This window comes from Echiichthys vipera, assembly GCF_963691815.1.
Source record: "Echiichthys vipera genome assembly, chromosome: 16".
In the NCBI taxonomy this organism is placed as follows: domain Eukaryota; kingdom Metazoa; phylum Chordata; class Actinopteri; order Perciformes; family Trachinidae; genus Echiichthys; species Echiichthys vipera.
Genome location: NC_139841.1, coordinates 20,105,929 through 20,128,209, shown reverse-complemented (window position 1 = coordinate 20,128,209; position 22,281 = coordinate 20,105,929). Strand labels below are relative to the sequence as shown.

Sequence of the window (22,281 nt, the reverse complement as noted above, 5' to 3'; positions counted from 1 at the left end):
AAGTATGGTAGCTGTGAGATTTGTTGACATTTTGGGAAATTGCTTTCTTGTCAAGAGTTAAAGACGAAGATTGATGCCACTCTCAAATTTGTACACTAAATTTGAAGCTACAGCTAACAGCAGATTAGCTTAGCATAGGGGGGGACCACTAGCTTGGCTCTAAAGCTTAGGCTTAAGCCTTTATGCTAAGCTAACCAGCTGGTAGTCGTAACTTTATGTCAGACAAATATCAGACATATATGAAAATGATATCAATCGTCTCATGTAATTCGGAACTATTCCTTTAATGCATCTTAAAAACAAGTAAAGAACATCTGCTATTGTGGAAAATAAATGCTTTTTAATTTTGCCATAAATAAATAAAACTAGAAGGTTTATCTTTAATAAATGTTTTGACATTGACATGTGTACAGTTACTATGGAAATATTTCAGACCTAAGACAAATACTATAACAGTATAAAATACATTTGAATATAAATCCAGCTGCATTTACCTTCACATGTCCCTCTTTGACCTCTCCATACTGGACGTGCTTCCTAAGGTGGTTGCAGATGGCTCGGAGGGTGGGATGCATCTCTATGCAGAAGTTACACCTGAATCCTATGGGAGCTTTATTTACAGGGCTTTCCTGTTAAAAAAGAATGATAAAAAAACTATTTATTCACAGTTTTCATCTTCTTTTAAGTTTGAATTCTTTTTAAAATGTATTTGAAAATGATCTGAGACAAAGATGTTCATTTAAAATATATTATTTAACCTTTTAAGGACAATAACTGCTGATTTGGCCACAGCGAGATTATATTACAATTTCTTCTCTATAAGAATTACAATTATACATTCAATTAAATCAATGGTATTTTTAACTGACTTATTATGAAATTAATTCTCATTGTTATATATTCCTGGTGATAATGTGGCAGTTTGAAATATGAATTTATCTAATTTAATTTTGGCAGAACATGACTACTTTAGGCACTGATTGTGAGCTTATAAAGTCACATCATGATGGACTAAACAATACCCTAAGCGAGACATGATATGTGCCTTTATGAGCCGTTTTCCAAAACCATGGGACCATGAGTCAGAGGAGTTAAGGAACAGCTGTAGTATGATGCACAGTAATAGCTTACAGTAGCTGAAAATGTTTTGTATAAGGTAAAACTAAAGTATGCCAGTATTATTCTTTCAGCTAAAAGCTCTTTAAGGGAGACTCATATCTATGCTCACCTTCTCCAGTTTGATCTCAGGTAGTTCTGTAGCTTTCTGTTTGCTGAGCAGCTGCCTCCTCCTCTCCTGCCTCATGGCCCTCTTATGAAACTCCTCATTGTGGTTCAGTAGATGTTTGGCCAGAATTGGAAGAGCCAGGAACTTCAGCTCACAGTGAGAACACTGGTACAACTCAGAGTCCTCATCCCCAGGACCGGGCGACATCACAAAGTCCCTCTTCAAGTCGTTGCTGTGGTGGTCGTTGTAGTGCATAGAGAGCAGCTGGCCTGTGCTGAAGGACAACTGGAAGCATTTTAGACACTTGAACGGCAGCCATTCAACATCTCTGTCCTGTTCGGGTTCGAGCTGAGCCTCCAGCACTTCCTTGTCATCCTCTGCCATTGCACCGTCAGCAATCTTCTCGGGTTCTTTGGCATAGATAACGGTAAAGTAGCGACCAAGCTTGCTAGCGTGCTGCTTTTTGGGGAAGACACCTGGGTGGCGTTTAATGTAGTGTGAGACAATGCTCTTCCTGCTGAAGGCCTGGAAGGCGCAAAGAGAACACTTTCTTCTCTCCACAGCCAAACGCAAGTCTTCACTCATTTCTGAATTGTCCCCTTCTGGAGGCGGGGCTGCTATCACTTTGTTAGGCTTTTCGGTCATTGTCTTGGAAGCAGCCAAACAATGGGTATAATAGGCATCGATATCATGCCGCTTCTGGTAATGTGCTGCAAGGCCTTTGCGTATAGGGTTTGTGTATGGACACAGAGCGCATTTGAAGACATTGTTTTTACCCTCTGGCTGAGCACGGACGTTGTTGTGTTTGATGCGGTAATGACGAGCGATGCCTTTCCTGGTGGAGCAGAAGTATTTGCAGAGCTGACACTTGAATATAGCATGTTTCTCAGGCTTATTGATGGGTAACTGGGAGTGGCCAAGGTCCAATTCACCGACTTCTTGGGCTTTTGCTGCGCTTGATATATTACCAGCACTGCATTCGGCTACTGGGTCTGTTTCTTTACCGGTGGAGAAATATGTCAAAGAGGGGGAGAACATTTCAGAGGCCGACTGATTGTGATATTTCTCATAATGGATTTTGAGTTTCTCCAGTGTCCCATGCGTGTACGGGCACATTTTGCATCTGTATGCGCCGTAGCCTTGCCTCTGAGTTTTGCACTTGTCGTCTCCTTCATTGAGGTCAGGGATTTGCTCTATATCATCTGCAAAGTCTTCCGCAGTGACTTTCACTAATGGGTGTCTCTTCTGATAGTGAGTTAGGACACCGTGGATTCGGGAGTTTACATACGGACAGTGACGACATTTATACACAGAACTGGGGTTGATGTCTGCCTCCTGTGCAAAATCTGCAGCTTTTACTTTCATGCCTGGGTGCTTCTTTCCATAGTGAGTGAGCAGACCATGAAGACTGTTGTACTCTGACAGACATACAGTGCACTGATACGGATTGTTTGAAATGGAAAGACGTGGGTGCGGAGGATGGGGATTGCTTTCTTGAGGTGTGGTGACAATGACCAACGTGCCATCATCTTCAACGGACTGGCAATTGAAAGACACATGTTCTTTGGCAACCTCCTGGTGGATCTTTTCAGCTGAGCCATTTCCTTTGATAATATCCAAAAGCACAGATTCATCCCCTTTAATGGCCCATGGGTGGACGGCCTGATAGTGACTAGTGATGTCCCATATTGTACAGGCCTCGAAGGCACAGTCTCTGCATTTGTAATGTTTAGTTTCCATATTACCCCCTTGCTGAGTGGTCTCCGGACCTGCCCATAGCTTGCTGGCCATGTATGTGTAATCGACGTTATGCTCAGGATGGCGTCTTTGGTAATGGAGCAGAAGACCTTGGGGTTCAGCGTGGGAGTAAATGCACCACTCACAGTGGTAGCCAGCCTCCAGTATGCCATCTTGGTAAGCCCAATGTAAAATGGTCATAGCTGTGGCTTTCACAGTGGGGTGCTCTTTCTTCAGGTGCTTTTTTAGGGCATAGACGTAGGGGGAGGTGTAGGAACAGTGTCTGCACTTCAGGGAGCGAAGGGGCGTAGTGTTTTCAGGGTCTGGAGGGGCAGGGATCAAGGCAGAAGAGACACTGCTCGACTGAACCATCTGTGCACGCTCGCGCTGACTCCGAACAACTGCAGTATGACGGCGTACAAGGTCAGCATTGGCCTTGGTTTCCCTGTGCTTCTTCTGGTAATGAATGAGCACTCCTTTTACAGTGCGGTTGCCATAATCACAGTGCTGACAAAAGAACAGCTCGTCCTCACCTTTCTCACCACTTCCCGGTTTAGGGCTTGTGTTGTTAGATCCATCGTGACCGTTGTTTTGAAATTGCTTCAAGAACTGTTTGGGAGCTGCAATTTGCAATTCATCCATTAATTTCATCAAACTAGGGGTGGGGGCGCCATGTTTGATATATTTTGCTGTCACTTTTACTTCTGGATGTCTCTTTTGATAATGGACCAACACACCAACAACAGATCTGTTGCTGTACACGCAGTGTTTACAGTAGTACATTTCTTCATCTGACCCATACAGCGCTGCGCTCTGTTGTTTTGGAGGCGTAGCCATGCTGAGATTAAATGAAGAGTTTGCAATAGGCTGCGACTGATCCACCGAGATAACCTTCATGGTTTTCTGTATACGGAAATAAGATGCCTTTTGCTCCGGGTGTTTCTTCTGATAGTGGACCAAAACCGAGTGCATGTTGGGACTAGCAAAAGAACACACATCACAATCATAGACGACAACATTGCTACCCACAGATTCTTTGAGAGGGTCTGCCTCAGCACTGGCTTCAGGGGTCTTGGAGACCGTTTTGGGCACTGGACTGGAGGAGGACCTAGGAGTTGACGAGGCTGAGTTCAGATTCTTGGGGCCAGAGTTTAATATTTCCCTCAGAGTTTGCGATTCACCCGTTTTGTGGGACTGCTCCACTACGTAGCTGGAGAAGATCATAGCGTTGTTGATTTTCACTGTCGGGTGCATTCTTTGGTAATGGGGCATTAGGCTCCTGACATTTGGGCTTGTGTACGAACAAAAGCGGCACATGTAAACCAGATTTGGTTGGTTGAAGTTGAGCACATTGCTTGCTTCAGGGTGGTGATCCATGTAGTGTTGGTGCAGATCGTTGTAATTCGTGTATTCGATGTAGCACTCTAAGCAGCGAAAGACCGCGCTCTGGTCCTCGGGGTCAAGGATGTATTTAAAGCTGAACTTGATGTAAGGGTGCATCCTCTGATAATGGGTGCTGACGCTACGTGCTGATTTATTGTGGTAATCACAGTGTTTACAGTAGAAACGTGCAGCTCCTGGTTCCTCCGAATAATCAGCATTCTCTTGGATAGCAATGTCACTGGGGTCAGCAGATATGTTTTCACTATCATCTGAGAGAGTCAGGGATATAGGGATGTTTCTAGGTTTTGACTTAGGGTTGCTTTTTCTTTTCCCTATTCTGCCGCCCTCGTGAGACTCTCTTGCCTGAAGCTGTTGTGTGTTATAAGTGAAGACAGGGGTTATATTGTCATTATTTCTACCCTCTTTATCATCACTGGTGTGATTTTCTCCTGCATCTTCATCATCCATGTCATCTAGGTTTATGATCATGTCCTGCTGGCTTTGGCTTATCTTACTTTGAAGGTTACTGGCAATTTCATCAATTCGAGTTCTCTTCTTAACCGAGGACAAATCCAAAGGTAAGTCATTTATGGACTTTCGGGCTCTTTTCCCTGTTACTAAGGGCTTTTTAGTGGCGAGTCCTAAAATGGAGGTCTGTGTTTTTTGCAGGAAGATTGGAGAAGCGTCTGCTTCAGAGTCCGGCTGGTCTGTCAGCTGGCTTTCAAAGACAGTGGGATCTAGGTCATCACAGTAGGAATGCTTATGCTGCTGGTGAACCCTCAGACCTTTCAGAGTGGTGGTAGAGAAGCTGCAAAGCGTGCAGCGATGAGGGTTCTGCTGGTCGTTCGGTGTGCTGGTCATCTTTTTTCCGTTGACTTTGGAGCTTATGTTGCCCCCATTAACTGGCTCTGCAGTGCTGTCACTGTGATGATCTGGACTCTCACTTGTTAAGTCCAGGGTGTCTAAATCTGAGGATATGTGGCTCTGTTTGTGCGTGCCTAGTTTAAGAGGGCTGGTGCAAATAAACGGGCATTCATCACATTTATACACTGTGGTTTTACCAGAAAGGTGAATGTTTTCAATGTGGCGGGAGATGCTCCGCCTGTGCATGGTGAGGAAGGAGCAGAAGGGGCACTGAAATCTGTTCATGTACTTTCTAAATGGTATTCCTTTTGTCTCCAGTAATTTATTATCCTCATCAGTCAAAAGCTGCTTTGCATCTGCTGACAGGGTCCCAGTATAGTTGGGATCATCTATGTCGCCCAACTCTTCCTCATCGTCATCCTCTAAGCTGCTACGAGAGTCCTCCTCGTTGAGCAAGTTGGCGTCCATCTCTACGATGCTTTTTGAGGCGTCAGATGAAGCAAATCTCTTGGACAAAATGGAGGAACCTGTGCTGTTGGGTGTTGCTGCACTCATTTGTGCATATTGAAAGGATGAGATCTCTGGGACTGACTTGTCCGACGTGATTTCTGCTGTTTTCACTCCCGGCTCTTCTTTTTCAGGAACATCAGCGAAACTCATCTTTGATCTAGTCGGGCTTTGGGAAGCAGAGGGAGAATCCGGCTTTGGTGAGCTTGCGCTTGCCTCCCCCTCCAGCTCCACGACGCCAGAAACTATCTTGACCTTGTCACTGTGTTCCTTCACCACGTGTTTAGTCCAGCTGTCCTTCTGGTCAGTCTGATAATCACACCATTCGCAGGCAAATGTTCCCTTCATGAGTCCACTGGCTGAGTCCGATCCTTCCCCGGTCTCTGCGCATTCTGAAGGATCTCCAGCGCTCTCTGAAGGAACCTTGCTATGATGATACATGAGCTGGTGTTTCATTATCCTTGCTTTGCGTGGAGACTTGTATGTGCAATACTGACAGGAATACACTTTTGAATTGTCATTGTGCATTATAACGGTGTAGCTGGGCTGCTTAGCTGTCTGTGAGGAGATGCTTGCATCTGAATCCTCCTCTACAACATTATGCACTTTTTTGGTGTGGTTTCTTAAGAATGACTTAGATCTGAAGTAACGGACACAGAACTTGCACTGGTAAAACGGCATGTGGGTTTCAGCTGTCTGCTTTTGTGGTGCTTGGTTTGCGTTTTCAGTAGAGGTGGGGCCTAAAAAAAGATAGAAAAAGAAGAAAGTATGTGAGAAAATAGTAAATTACTAACACTGATTTAAACTCAAATGAAAAACTCATTAATTTGTGCTCCTCCAAAAAAAAAAGGAAAAAAAATCATTCTACCATGAAGAGATATTTGAAACAAAAAAATAAGTGTTTCCTAATCCCGAACAAATTAAACTGCAACATCTGATTTAATGTGGTGGACATACTCATTCCAGCTTTAGGAGGCGTGTAATCCTTGTCATCCTTGTCCTCATATTCCTCCTCTCTCTCCTCATCTTCATCCTCGTCTTTCAGAGAGCCCGACTCATCTGCATCTGCAGGCTGCAGGAAAATGGTGTGCACTTCCTGAATGTGGGTCTTTAAGTCATCATATGACTCGGCACGGAAGTCACAGCCGTCACACTGTAATACCTCCATCACTAAAAAGAGGCAGCACTCCCTGGAAAATCAGGGAAACCTGCAAAGAATGAGAGAGAGAAAAACATTATGAGGACGTGCGGCATTTTCCAATGATTACACGGCAGTCTAATTAAGTGGGTGTGATTGAAAATAAATTGTGTTCAAATATTCAAAGGAGCCATTTGCAGTTCAAATTAAGGGGTATTTACTATAGCATGGAGACTCGTATGTACAGAGCTATTACAATGCGGGAATAATATTATTCTGTAATGCTTCACCATTCAATGAGGTGAACTCATCCTTCCATAAAAAATGAGCTTGGTGATGATCTAGCATGATTACCAATGACAAATCCTGTTGTGAACAAAGAATAATCAAGTGCAGGATGAATGACGCATGTTTTCCACATAACAGGTAAGACAATGGCCAGCAAAAGATACAATGCTTTCATATGATCCTGATTATGTGTTCTCAAGCAGAGTCTCATCTGATTCGGCTTTATAGAGCATACAAAAGATGTGCAACTTGGAAGATTTCTCACTGGTGGGAAAATGTTTTATGGACTGCGACTGTAGTTTAATCTACTTTAAATTAAGTCACAATATTCTGAATTTACTTCTATATGAATGGCTTGATGATGAATTATGTGGGAGTGATGAGAAACAACCCCCCAACAATTCTAATCAGGCAAATTAATTAATTACATTTTTCTGACTGCAAAATTCTAATAAACACAAAGGAAACAAAGAAGACATTTTTTAATTTATGCAAAAATGCAACAAATTCCTTCTGTCTCATTATCAAGACAAAAACACACAGATAGAGTCACAAATTCATATAAAAATGAGATTATCCTCAATCTCGAAAACGACTGGAGCTGTCCACAAGCTCTGATTGAAAGCCCCACAAAACATGACAAAGAGGAGATTCAGCAGATGCTGATGTTACTCAGAATACTAAGAAGGTCCCATTTTTTAGCATAGAATCGTTCTAAGAACAATGGAGGGACTGAGATGGGATTATGGGCTGATTTGTCCCATTTTTATTACCTTGGGATAAGCAACAGCTGGAGAGCAGCTCCACAGCTCAGTATTTAGAGCAGACTATTCCATCAGATTGCATCAACTGCACTGAAATAAGATTGAATGAATCAACGGAGAAATGAAGGCTTTATGTCGTTGGGCTGCTCTGCAGTTTGGACTTGGCCAGAGAAATGGAAGTTGATGACGTGGCCTTCATTTCACAGCTCTTTCATCATCGCTTTCATATGGCCTGTCATTTTGTCTCGCAAACCATATTATAGCACAAATAGCATTTGTAGCTCATAGTGGTTCTGAGATGGGCGGTTAAAGGGCACGCTTTACGACCTCGACCCTCAAGTCTATAACCGGGTTCCTGCCATTTTAGGGAGTTCTGATCACACTGATGTTTGTTTTAGTGTTCATTGTCCTGATAACTTTGGTTTTAATTAGTAATTTGATGTCACCAGTGCAACATAGTAGGTTATTATGGCTTCATTTTTGTACAGTGGGAGGAAGTGGCGACGCATCATGCATCTTTATGTACAGTCTAGGGCGTGTACTGTGTCGCATGCCATAATTTTGGAGGGGAAGAAATTAACATATGGTATTGGAGATGTTTTAGACTCCTTTTACATCACAAGTGTAACTTTTAAATGCAGTAATAATATTGTGAGTGAATGATGTTACTGTCATATGAATTATACTGTAAGTATGTGTCAGGAGATCAAAAAAGTAACCTAAAATAACATCAAAGCCCTGTACAAAGATGCAACTTGGAGGATTTTAATGGTATGCTAAGTAGTGGGATTCATGAGGTCTGCCAATTGCTCTGCTCGAGCACCCTGTGGTACAAATGAAGATGATTATATCCCCATCCAATTAAGTCTCCGTGGCTTTATGAACACTACGGACACCTTCCATGTATAAACATATTTGAACCTAAGCACAGCTGTATGTATGACCACTCTGTAAGGTGGATGAGCCACCTCCTTGATATAAAAGCAGGTGTTTTCTTAAGACAAGACAAAAATAACAACGAATTGAACACATGATCACACTACAGTATGTACACACACACACACACACACACACACACACACACACACACACACACACACACACACACACACACACACACACACACACACACACACACACACACACACACACACACACACACACACACACACACACACACACACACACACACACACACACACACACACACACACACACACACACACACACACACACACACACACACACACACACAAATGTTAAAAATGATCAGGACAGAAGCTGCAGCATGTAACAACTTTAAAAAAATACATTTCTCTTTTGTGCCAAACTTCTGCGTGCACTGACAAAATAATAAACCTTTTGGAATTTAAAAATATTTTTGTGTTATATATATTTATGTTCTGCTTTAACTGTACACCTTGACAATATAGAGTGACCGAAGCCATGGAGAGAGAGAGAAAAGAGGGAGATGAGGTGTAGCAAATGTCCCTGACTCCACTCAAACTGAGGACATCACACATTATGGCCCATGCTGACATACAAAGAACACTACTTTCATCTAAATGAAATCAAATGGTGACACAGTGAAGGGCTCACAGTTTGCTGAAAGCTGAGAGCCACTCACTTCTTTACAACAAGTATTCATTTGTGTATTCCATTAGGCAAAGACCAACATATTTTGCATGTTTTCAAAGAGGATATGTCGTTCACACTGCAAGCATGGCCGTTTGTTGATCCATTGCTCTTGACCCATGATTTGTGTCTATAAACTATATTACTATAAACATCAGTTCTCCTTATATTCTTGCTGATATGCCACAAGATGAAGATGTTTCACCGGTGGCTGTTATAAAACTTAAGACATTAATTAATAATAATCTAGATAATTATATACCATAATCAGCACTTACTGCTTGGATTAAGGCCTCTTAAAATATTTTAAAAACTCATCCTATTTAAGTTACATTCATACAACAGCAGCATTTCAAACAGCTTTAAAGCGAGAGCGGCATAAATACAGCGCCGCCGTGCGTTTTTCATTAGGGCACTGGGCGTTTTAGAGAACACATATTTAAACATTTCAGTGCTTGATATTGTGTAAATATAATATACATTATTATGTCATGATGTCAAGTCAATGAACCAGCCAATAAAGTATGCAAATAAGTAAATGTTGTCATTTAATAGGAACTAAAGCACAACATATGCCCCCCTTGTTTAAAGATTTTACAAAAGAGATTTTTAATTAAGGTTAATGTGATGCGCATGCTGACACAGCTTTTCCGAACTTAAGGTGGAGAGCACTGCTGCCAGAGTGTCCTGTAGCACAGTTTTTCAGAGTTCAAATACCGACTCTTTCTCCAGAATCGCAAACTCTACCCATAAAGCTGCAGCGCAGAACTTTTGTCCCCCCCTTTGACAGTGAGAAACATTGTCAAAGCGTGTCTGCAGGAGAGCTTTCCGCATTTCCACCTTCTTTCACTTTCCTTCCACTGAACAGGCTTTTTTTTTTTAATCTGGAGCATCCACTCTAGAAACTTTTCTTGGTCTCTTCTTAGGGTTTTGCACCACACTCCTAGCTACTGCTCTGTAGCTACGGACCCCCCGCCCCTTCCACCCTTCTTTAGCTCTGGCTGGTTGATGTGCACCGGCGCCGTAATGTCACCAAAGACACCAGACGCCAAAACTCTGGTCTACTGCAAAATACAGAGAGCGGCGATGGGCTTAAAACGACAGTGTGAACTGGTTTGGCAAGGGCTTGAATGTAACAGACGCTTATTTATATGTAAAAGTCAGGCACTCTAGCTTTAATTGTACCGTGTTAGCTTGAAACAAAAACGTTGCTGTATTTGGTTAAAAATTATCGAACATTAGTTCATAACGTAATATTTGCAAAGTAGCTCCAAACGCGATGCACTGACATAGATCTTAGTGATTAAAATGACAGCCGTGAGTTTAAAGAGTTCATTCTTGAGAAAAACAAATATTGGTTTTAAAATGGTTAAGTGAGCAAGAGAACATTTTACAGTTCCAGTGTTACTTATTTTCACTACAAAAACACTATGAAACAAATTATGTAATACTAAATTAAGATTAAGAAAAATAAGATATTGTTATAAAACTAACTTAGGTTTTAACAGAGGTATAGTGAAATACAGCTTTAATATCAGGATCCACTTCAGTCCACTGATCTGCATACTGCAAAGAGAAATTTCAAGTGAGATCCAAACAGAGATAGTTGGGAATCCCACCCCGCTTCCCACACCCAACTGGCCAGCCAGTGGAGAGCTCCATGTGAGCCGGCCAAGCTGCCAGTATGTCCCTGAGCAACCAGGGGATCCATTGTTGTTCAGGGTCAGGTTACAGCCTCACCACGGGGCCCCACCCTGCTCTCTTGGCAGTTCACTGCTGTTTTGAACAAAGTTGCCTCCTTATGCCAGGTTCCTTGACATGGATATCAAGAGAATCCGTTCGGAGAGAAGGGGAGAGGAATGCCCAGGGAGGAGAAAAAAAAAGCCTCCTACACAGCCACCATCTGCCTTGGAGTTGGCTGTGTCTTTTCAGCCAGTCAGTCCCTGCACCACACCAAGTTAATGGGTGAGATTGTGTAACTGCTTTTCATCTAGTCAGCTGGGGCTCTAGCAGGCAGCGACTGAGCTGCTCAGATCCTCCTCTGAGCCGAGCTTCAAGGGCAGCCATTTTAGGAGCTGACTATGTGCGCTTAGGTGTTCAGCCAGCACACAACATGGACCCACAGATCTGATCCTCTTCCTCAAAGGCAGGCAGCCTGACACTGGAGAGCTGCTGACAGAAATCTATCTGCCAGATGTATGGTGCTGTACCCTAGCCCTCTGCCCACACAGCTCAGCAGAAAACATCAATCACAGTCTTGCCAGACTGACTTTGCTTGATACTTTCATTTCTCAGGGACATTATCTCTCACGTGAAGGGATTTCCAAAGAAACGCTTGAAAATAAAGTCCATATAAAAGCAAAGACAGAATAGGTCAGGGCAAGCCGCGTGCATCGACACTTTGTGGGGAGAAAGTGCCAACCACGTTCCACAAGATGGCCTAAAAATGTGAGGCATGTCTGAACTTCTTTATCTCAGGGCTCTCTCTCCGAGAAGCAGAGGGGGAGAGCAGGCCTGAAGGGGAAGGGTGGGAGGAGAAGGGAGGCAGTGTGAGAGCATGACAGAGCCACCTGGAATACCTTCAGTGGTAAGCAACTGAGGACAAAGCCATTAGACTGGGCTCCCCAGATTCCAAAGTCTACTGACATTTGTTAATCACCAACCGGTCTCTCTGCATCAGCAAGCTCTGCCAGCAGTCACACCCTCTACTCAAACTGGCTGACAGCAGCTGCTCTGTCTGAAAGAGGGCCTTTGAATAAGCCAGCATTAAGCTGATTAGGAGTACAGAGGTTTTGTCCTTAACTGTTGTTGAGCGCTACCATCTCACGCTGTTTGGGAGAGAAAATATTCCTATATGATGAGCATCCTGGCTGCAGATAATTCATCAAAAAACAAGATGGGATGTGCACCTTGTCAACCTGCACACCCTCAATAATTAATGACCCATTGATTGAAAATGACAGGCTGCCTTTAAGAGGAAAACACAGTGGAGAGCAGGTAGCCAGTGTCATGGAAATTGATTTCTTTTGCAGAGATGAGATGACAACATCAGTCAGAAATCAATACATTTTTAGTTTCAAGAAAGTTGTTAAAAGAGAGAGAGAGAGAGAGAGAGAGAGAGAGAGAGAGAGAGAGAGAGAGGGAGAGAAAGAGGGAGAGAGAGAGAGAGCTGAGCAAAGGTACAATCTCTTCAGCTCACATTCCGCAGAGAAAGATCTCATAGCGAAGTCGAGCAGAAGAGCAGAACACGTTGCGTCACAGGACTAGCGAGCATTTGGCCTCTTGCACAAACAGGAGATAGGGAGCTGGAGATCAAGATGGCTACTCCCATCCTCTGATGTCATCAGTGCAGAAGAACTCAACACACTGTTAGTGTACCTAACAGTTGCACACACACATATAGCTCACTGCATAATGTAACGCACAAACAAGGGCCTCAAAATGACGTGAATGAGTTGAAACAGCACCTCTCTAACATGAGTCTTATCAATAGTAGAAAGATGTTATTGTATAAAGGCTATTGTACTGACTGATATTTGCACAGGTGTTCATCTGTCCACCTGCTTTATATCGATGAATGGGAAGCTATATGAGACAACTTGAGCACGATTAAAAAAAGGTGACAGACTCCATTCCCATTGTCAGAGGAATACCCCCCCCCCCCCCCCCCCCAATATAGGGGTCAAGTAAAGTTTTATGGTGGTTACATCTTCTTTTTTTTAGCTGTTACTTTTTCATTATGACAGGTATCATCGCACGGGCAAAGGCCCCTTGTAACTTTTCCCACTGATAACAGAAACCAGATATTCGTGGGTGTTAATTTGTCTCGGACCGTGGCAAACTCTCACGATCTCTGTTCAACAGAAACATGTATAAGACTTCACCACAACCGTAAACTTTACTGACACCAAACCTGGCTTCACTGCCTCAAAACATGGCTTCAAAATGAAGATCTAGGTAGCACACCTCACTACGAGTGAGATTTACTTACAGGAATTTGTCTTTTTTCAGCTCTTTGCTTTGATCATTTTACCGTGCGTTCAAAGCAGGCACGAGAGACAAAGCTTCTGCATGCTGGCACACTGCTGGCTCTCTGGGTAAATAACTAATATTCAGATACTGCGACAATGTCATCAATGCTAAAATCACAATCAGTGCTTTTCCCTTTTCTCAGTATTCCCCGCGGTAATAATGTGCACCTGTCATTTGGATACATCATTCCACTTTAAAGCCCTTCCTGCCATGAAATATGCCAACTTGTGACAAGATGCTGCAATAGAAGAATTCATTCGAGGGTATAATACATCTGGTCAAAAAAAAAGAGCATGACAATGAGTGATTAAATGCATAATGCATACATTTTACAATAATAGAAACTAGCTTTTAGAGAGCTTACAGCACCAGGTAGTGCATTTCTATAAAAATGGACAGAACTGAAATTTAAAGAGTCACAATACTGGCAGCAATGAAAGGTTTTTACTGTGACGCAGCTGCAGGCACATCATGCACACCAAAGTACGGCTGCAGCTTACAAAGGTTTTAGTTTCCGATTCATCTGTTGACGATTTTGTCATTAAGTTCAATTTTAATCCTTCACATTTGAGGAAAGTGGGTTCATCAAATAATTGGTATATATACTGTATATTTGGTAAAAATTAGTTGACATTTTTTTATCCGTCAAAATATCGATTTGACTAGTCGTTTCAGCTGTATACTGACGCAAACAGTCCAATTTAAGGTTGTTAAAAATAGTCCAATTAGGTTTTAATGTCACTTTTGTGTCATCAGCACTTAAACAGAAGAGAGGGAGGAAGAGACAAGCTGCTCTGTTTTTTAATGCGTAGCTATATTGATCTCATATTAACACTGCAAATTCTTGTACATGACCATCCATCTTCAACCGGTTGTCCATATCGGGGTAGCGGGGGGGTGGAGCCAATCCCAGCTGACATCGGGCGTGAGGCGGGGTACACCCTGGACAGGACGCCAGTTTATCGCAGGGCAAAGAGACGAACAGAGACAGACAACCATCCACACTCACATTTACACCTACGGGCAATTTAAACACCTGCATGTCTTTGGACTGTGGGAGGAAGCCGGAGAACCTGATGAGAACCCATGCAGACACGGGGAGAACATGCAAACTCCTCCCAGACGAGATTCAAACCAGAAACCCTCTTGCTGTGAGGCGACAGTGCTAACCAGCACACCACCGTGCCCCCCCCTTGTACATAACCCAGCCCCTGAAATAAAAAGTATAATACTACACCTACTATATATATATATCTTACTGTAGGTTATATTTTCATTTCATTCTAAAAAGGATAGAGGAACATGAAGAAATTGTTTAAGCTCAGGTATTAGTTTTTATTTCTATTTCCTTATTTGTTCGTAGAGAAAAGACAAACCGTTACACACATCACAAAAGATGTCTTCCCATGCTGTGTCAAAGCCTGCCCACCCACCCTTGTTTTTACACTTTTCGTTGGGAGTTTAGAAAACATTTAACTGCACAACCTGCTTTTCCTGAAAGTGCAAATAAAAAAAAAGCCTGTCTCTGAATCCACGCAGTGTTCTTTTACAGGAAGTAATGCGGTTCTAGAAATGTATCTGTAACTTAGACAGTTAAATAAAGAAAAATCTATTACAATCTAGTTGTAATTCAGAGAAAAATACCACCATTACACCAATTTCTTCTGTTTTACCAGTGTAATTGTATTATTATACTGGATCATACACCCTTTATTTGTTAAAAGTCAGTTATTTTGAAAACAACACAGTGTGCAGGCTGACAAGAAAAAATGAAAAGTGAAGTGAGAAGGATATTTTAATCAAAATCATCCTGAGGTATTAAATGATATATCTTCCTGATACCTTTAAATCAACTAAATGACCTCTTGGCTGTTTTTCAACAATATCTGTTTTTATCACAGTATGACAGCCCTTCACTTGCTCTGTATCAGAAGGCTCAAATCATCTGAAATCCAACATCTGCTGATGCAAGTATGGGCCAAGTCGAGCAGCAGCAAGAAATATTTATTTTGGCACCAAACCTTTAATCATTCCCTTTACCAGATACAACTGAGGGTCTTTGAAAGCAGAAAGACTGAGGTAAGGCTTTGGTTTCAAAGTCACTCAGCTACTCATCTGACACCTGGTGACTGCATCATTAGGTGTGAGATTTGAGATTAGAGCCTGGAGATGAGATCATTCACAAGTGTGCTTTCATTTAACTTGCAATATTACAGCTACAATGTTATGATATTACAGCGTTTTGTAGACGGACAGTAGTGGATACGGTTGATAGTTAATGGATAGTTAAAGATATATATTGTTTTACGAAGATCTGAAGCCGACCAAACTAGAGTTGATTCATCATGAATAAGTAGAGAATGAATGGGAAACTTTGATTTTTCAAATATAAAAGCAGTTTCAGCTTCTCAAAGGTGAGAATGTTCTGCGGATGTGATTGTAAGCTGAATATTTTGTTTTTTTGTATACAAGTCGACCAAAAAAGTCAATTTCAATTTCGTTTCAATCACTTCAGTATTTATTATTTATATAATAATCACACTACTATTTTGTGAAAGCAATTTTTCATGTAGAAATGGAAGAAATGCTGTTTCCAAACACTCAAATATGGAAATGCCCTGCTTATCTTGGTTTTTTATCACATTGAACAGAATATAATTGGGTTTTAGACTGCCAGAACAAGACATTTAAAGACATCACCTTTGTCTTTGGTACTGGGATGGATGTTTTGCATTTTTTCTGACATTTTATAAACCAAACGATTACTCGATTAATCTAGAAAATAATTGGCACATTAATCTATGATGAAAATAAGCATGAGTTGCAGCCCTACTATTCTGTGTGAGTTCCCTGCCCGGAAACACACACATCCACAACAAAAGCATTTCAACTTCAAAAGTAGTTTCTTTCATTTGCAGCACATACAGTATAACAGAAAATATATCCCTGTATTTTTAGAGCTGCTTCAGTACCATATTTACCTTAAAGCTTTCCATTTACACCTAAATAATGTTCGAGCTGCATTTGGGAAAACGTGAAATCTTCATAGTCGGAGCAATATTCCAACGTGCTGAAGGTCGAGCTAAATCTGTTCAAAGAGGACAGTATGTGGGACCGGACTTGACAGGCTTCTAACTATATTAACTCCTAAAAGCAGATTGAAAACAGGCTTACTCAGATGGAACACCAAAACAGTGGAGTCTCACTGACTGCCACTACCATCCCGGCTGCAATGAGTTGCAAACACAGCGCAGCCACCACAGACACAGACGAGAGGGTCAGGACAACTGAGTCACTCCTTCCACTTCTCTGAGAAATCTTAACATGCCATTTCTGTTTGAGCTGTGGCAAACTCACTTAACCTTAGCATTTCTAACCACAAGTAAAGTTTGATCGCATATTCAGTTTTATTACCACTGTATATAGAGAGGTTCAAAGGTCCCTTTGTCATTTTTTTTTATTTATTATAAAGCAGGATGATGTGCTATGAATACTGTGAAAGTATAAAAAAGCTCAATCCACAGAGAAATGCACAGTTATTCAGAATCGGAGCCTTGATACGAGCCGTCAGGACTTCCAACTGTCACAAATATACTATAAGTAGGTAGAAAGTGCCGCTACGGTGCAGTTACAGTCATTCCCCGGCTCAGAGACACCGAGAGCTCAGATGGAGAAGACCTGGAAACACTGACCAATCAGAGCAGACTGGGCTTTTCAGGAAGAGGCCTTAAAGAGACAGGTGCTAAAATGGAGAGTTTCAGACAGAGGATGTTTTTTTTAAACCAAAAATACAAGTAAGAATACTTTGATTAAATTCTAAGACAACACTCTACATTGGTGTAAAGATGTTCCCATCTACACTTGCAACCAACGATTATTTGAAATGTACAAAAGGTGAAAAAGAGCCTAAGGTGAAATTCTTGGTTTTCCAGAACCCCCCAAAAAACATTTAACTACCATATATGTCGAAGAAAAGCTGCTAATCATCACATGTGACATGGTGAATCAACATAGAGAGAACGCCTCTTTGTTCATGGGCGATAAAAACAAACAATTAAAAATATCTATAATAAAATAAAATAAGATTGACATGGATAACATCATTAACAGACACATTCCTGCTGCGTTATTTATGGTGATCGGACACAGGGTTGCTACAGGCACTGAAACCACCGCCAAAGGGTAACCAGGAAGCATAATTAACGCTTTGGTCTGTCGTACTATTGGCTAACATGCAACCATATGTGCATGTGCCTGCATTCTCTCAGCCAAGCATGCACAGCATTCATTAGAGAAAGCAAACACACACGCACAGAGTTAGCAGCACCATCACCACCTCAAACAATCTCAAAAGGTCAGATTTGTTTTATACCTTCGCCTCACCTGAAGGTCTCAACATGCATTAAAGCCATGAATATGTCAGAGGCATCACTCGCTGAAAAGAAGTCGCCCAAGAATTTCTTAATACATGCGTTGGAAGTTATTTTGGTTCACATTAGGAATGGTGCCCTCAAATACAAGCCAGCCAAAATAAGAGCGTCTGGTTTGCAGTGATTCTTTGGCCCGGCTGCAGCTCACACTCTCGTTGGCTCACAGTTGGCTTTTATCTGTCGGCACTGTAGCAGATAACAACACTGGTTCAAAAGAGTAAAGCTGGTCCGACCCAAATGACCTTCATATTCCAATACTGTGCCGCTGACTAATCCCTACACAGGCGAAAAAACATATTGACAGATACAACCACAGCACTGCACCAGGGTCTATTATTGTGTTAGCAAGCATGTAAAATAGAGACACTGTAGGTAAGTGCTGTGCTTTTGCGCGTCTTTTTTTGGGGGGGGGGGGGGGGTTTACAGATTTTCATAAAGAGCAGATCGATTCTTGCACCTAAAACGAGCTTTCTGCTTCAAGAAGATGCCAAAGTTTACAGTGAACTATGTTTTCAATGAAAAGGGACAGCTCACACAGTGAAGAGTGGGAAAGTAAAGTGAGCAAGTGAAGAAAAAAATAGGGGGGGAAATGCCAATGAGGCGCAGATTTTGCACAAGAGCAGAGCTGCTAACGGTTTCATTATTTCTCTAAAATGTCAAAAAAATACTGACAAATGCCGATCTCAGTTTCCAGGAACCCAATGTGATGGCTTCAAATTGCATGTTTTGACGGACCAATAGTCCCAAACCCTAAAATATTCAGTTTATATCGGAGAAAAGCAGCAAATCCTCACATTTGAGGAGCATTTTTAGCCATGGTCAGTCCATCACTTTGGTGCGGACTACAATAGCTTAACAGCTACAGTATGAACTGCCATAATATTTGGTGCAGATACCTTCGGCGCCCCGAGGATGAATCCTAATTACTTTGGTGATCCCTTTGACATTTTATCTAGCTCTATCATCAGTTAAAAATTAACTCAAGTTTGTCCGCAAAACCAAGGACACTCACCTTGGCCTCAGGTATATTTTGTGTTTAGTGCTAAACATTACACCTGCTAAATATCAGCATATTAGAATTGTCAATGTGAGCGAGTTAGCATTCAGCTTCAGGCAACTAGGTGGGAATGATTAACAGAGACAGATAATGTTAAAGTGTTACTGTATTAGATTAACTTTAAAGTATTTTGATAGCTGACTTTCTTTTGTGAAACTGACGCTGTAACTTTAGAGAGTCTGTCCTGTCCAGACTTATCAGAGAGTCATTTCCTGTTTCTGTGTCACCTGTGTGTCATCACAGCCCCGCCTCTTGAGGAGAACAGCGGCAGGCCCTTTGTGTATTGATACCAATGGCAGGAGTGAATGTAAATGCTGATGATTCCATTACGCCATAGTCTCTGCAGTACATATTACAGCACATCACATAAATTCCCAGTGACTGTTTAGGTTAATTTAACCTGTTGTCACTTTAACTAAGGTTAAAGGTGAACAGCAATTGCTGTGTTGCCTTACATCCTATATTGAACATTCAAAAGATCTTGATAATTAAAGCTGTTCTTGATAGAATTCAGTCAGGGAACAAAACTTTACTCTGTCTCTTAATCCACTATTTATGACCAGGCTGCGTTATTCAGAAATTGTTTTTTAAATAGTTAGTTGCAAATATTTAACACTAAAACACTAAACAAGAGTGTTTTCCAGTAAGATAAATAATGATGGAATAAATAAAGACATCACTTTTTGTTACATTTGGACAAATATTACAAAAATTAGCCCTACATCTATCAACTTTCATGACTGGAACCTCATAGGAGTTGAAGTGTTAGCTGTCACTTTGGCCTCTAATACCTTGATTATTGCATAGACTTGTAATGATAATCCACTTTAATCTAATAGATTTTGACATTAGAATGAATATACATCACCTCAGTCTAACCACCTGAATGTGACAGACAGATATCTTGTTATAGAAGTCTTGATGAACAGATCTGTTTCAATATAACAGCCTTTCAGTGATCCAGAGTGAGCTGGACAGTGACCTCACTCCTCTCCTCTGCCTCTGATCAGCGCTTCCTTAAATGATGTGATCACATGGTGCTGCTTATTTCAGAAAGTCTGAATACACAGAGATGAGACATCGATCCCACCTGGCCGATCAATGCACCAGGCCTTTTCAAAGGAGAAGTGAGGAATCAATAATGCTCGGTATAAACGTTTTGTCATAACATTCATCAGACATCTGCTGGAATGGAATGAAAGGGAGGGGAATGGCATGAAACAGAACAGACAAGGAGCAGAAAACACAGCAGTAATGCCATCACACACATGTCCCTGCACACTGCTGGCGTATTTTGACGTCATACTTTGATTTGAACTATTTTGAGCTTCAGATATCCAGACTTTTGGGTACTTTCCAACTCTGATGTTAGTTTTTATAGATTCTGTATTTATTCAGTATACTGAATAAAAATGGCAGATTTAGCAACAACATTAACATTTGGATCCTAATGCTGAGACCATATATCATATGTGAAGTGAGCATGGGCAAGAGGTCCAAAATGTTTTTAAGAGTGCTCCAAAACATCAACATTTTCATAAAATAGTATCAGCCACCTGACTTATAACATGGTGTTAATCTGCCCACAAATCTGTTGGAGGAAGCATATGGCATCAAAAAAGTAGGTCAACCAGACCTTGACCAGAAACATTCTTCTAGCACTCCTTCATCTTAAGTCCATCTGATTTAAAGCAAAAATAATCTACATTAAAGCTCTTACAAATTAAAGTCAATTCATAAGAAATAAACCACTCAGGGGTTTTGCTGCTACAGCCTTACGTGGTCTGATCTGGTATGACTAGTAGCTTATGGTGGCTAATGTAAGCACATTTTTTAATAGATATTGCTCTGTAACTGCCTTTGTTGAGTCCCTTTTCTGACTCTTCACTACTTGTGCTACTGTTAGGGGTTTTTGATTTTAGATATGATAGATTTGTGCCATGCCAGAGTACAGTTCCTCCACACGGGGCATTTGTTTGTTGTCGCTACAGTTGAGAAAAGCATGCAAAGCGCAAGATCCCAAGCCCATATAATGGGGTCAATCGTCCTACTTTATCACCCATGGCTGAGCAGTTCAGAGGATGAGGAGGAGCTAAAGGTCTGCCCACAGGAGTGCTCCATTTGACTGCATTGGTTCACTTTTTTAAACAGAAAGAGGTTTGCCCCCCAAGTATTTAAGGTATTAATTTGCTACGAATATTTTTTGGTTTAATTCAATATTTTTTTTCATTTAATTGTTTTTTAAAATGTCTAAATTTTATTGTTTATTTTCAGTAGAAACATGACTTGAAATGTTTCTCCTCTTTAGCTCCAACTGTTAGAAACTTAGTTATTACATTACACAGGAAAAACACCTTTTGTTTTCGCTGTTTGGATTTAGGAGTTTGCGTCTCATGTCTCAAACTATCCCCTTAAACAACAGTTGTGTAGTATAGTGGGCCACCTTCGTCTAGTGCAGAAGGTATTGTTTGACCTGGACTTGCCATTGCTCTATATTTAGGGATTTAGATCAAAACATTTTACGTTGTTTTTTTTGCAGATCACAAGTTCCATCTCCTATCATGGGAATAAACCACATGCTTGCAAAATTAACATGTGGTTTTTGGTGAGAAGTTCTACAACCACTCAGCTCAGAAGTGTTAAGAACACATACAACTCTTGCTAAGAGCATGTGGACAGACTGGGCTATACAGTCCTTTACTTATTTTTAGCTTGCTGTTGGCCTCTTGGTAGTTTTTCCTTTGGAGCTTCCTCTTTACATGACCATCCATCATAGCAAGATGACCTGATCTAGATAAGGTCCTGATGGTGCCAAACTTCCTCTTCGTCTTCCAGTTTGTTTTAACTATGTTCTGGAAAAAAAATGAAAGAGTTGGGACATCCAACTTGCAAATTTTTTATCTGACTCTTTCGTAACAGTAACATCTCACATCTCATGTTGTGTTGGCTCCTCTGTTCACTTTGACAATTATATTTGATTCAATTAGAATCACTTCACTTGCAAAATAAGCTCACTTCTTTAACCCTAACCCAACTAACCGAATCTTAGCACAATTACAACACAATTGCAAATTACAAGTTAATGGGGTATGAGCATACTTGCATAGAGAGACTACAAACAGTAGCCTATTGCTACTGGTTATTTTAACAGAATGAATGAACATTTAGGAAAGCAGCTCAGTAATCCCAGATTGTCTGGAAAATACAAGTGCAGAGCCGTT

General features: G+C 41.3%; 1 protein-coding gene across 1 annotated transcript in view; it reads right to left on the bottom strand.

Annotated features, from left to right (window-relative positions):
- Positions 1–22,281, bottom strand: part of znf462 (zinc finger protein 462) — a 52,203-nt gene that overhangs the window by 20,054 nt on the left and 9,868 nt on the right. Inside the window, exons 2-4 of the mRNA XM_083929495.1 lie at positions 6,674–6,924; positions 1,229–6,456; positions 495–629 (exon numbers count right to left, since the gene is read on the bottom strand). Of these exons, the coding sequence (XP_083785621.1) occupies positions 495–629; positions 1,229–6,456; positions 6,674–6,884 (5,574 nt within the window). The 5' untranslated portion in view covers positions 6,885–6,924. The remainder of the gene's footprint in view (positions 1–494; positions 630–1,228; positions 6,457–6,673; positions 6,925–22,281) is intronic.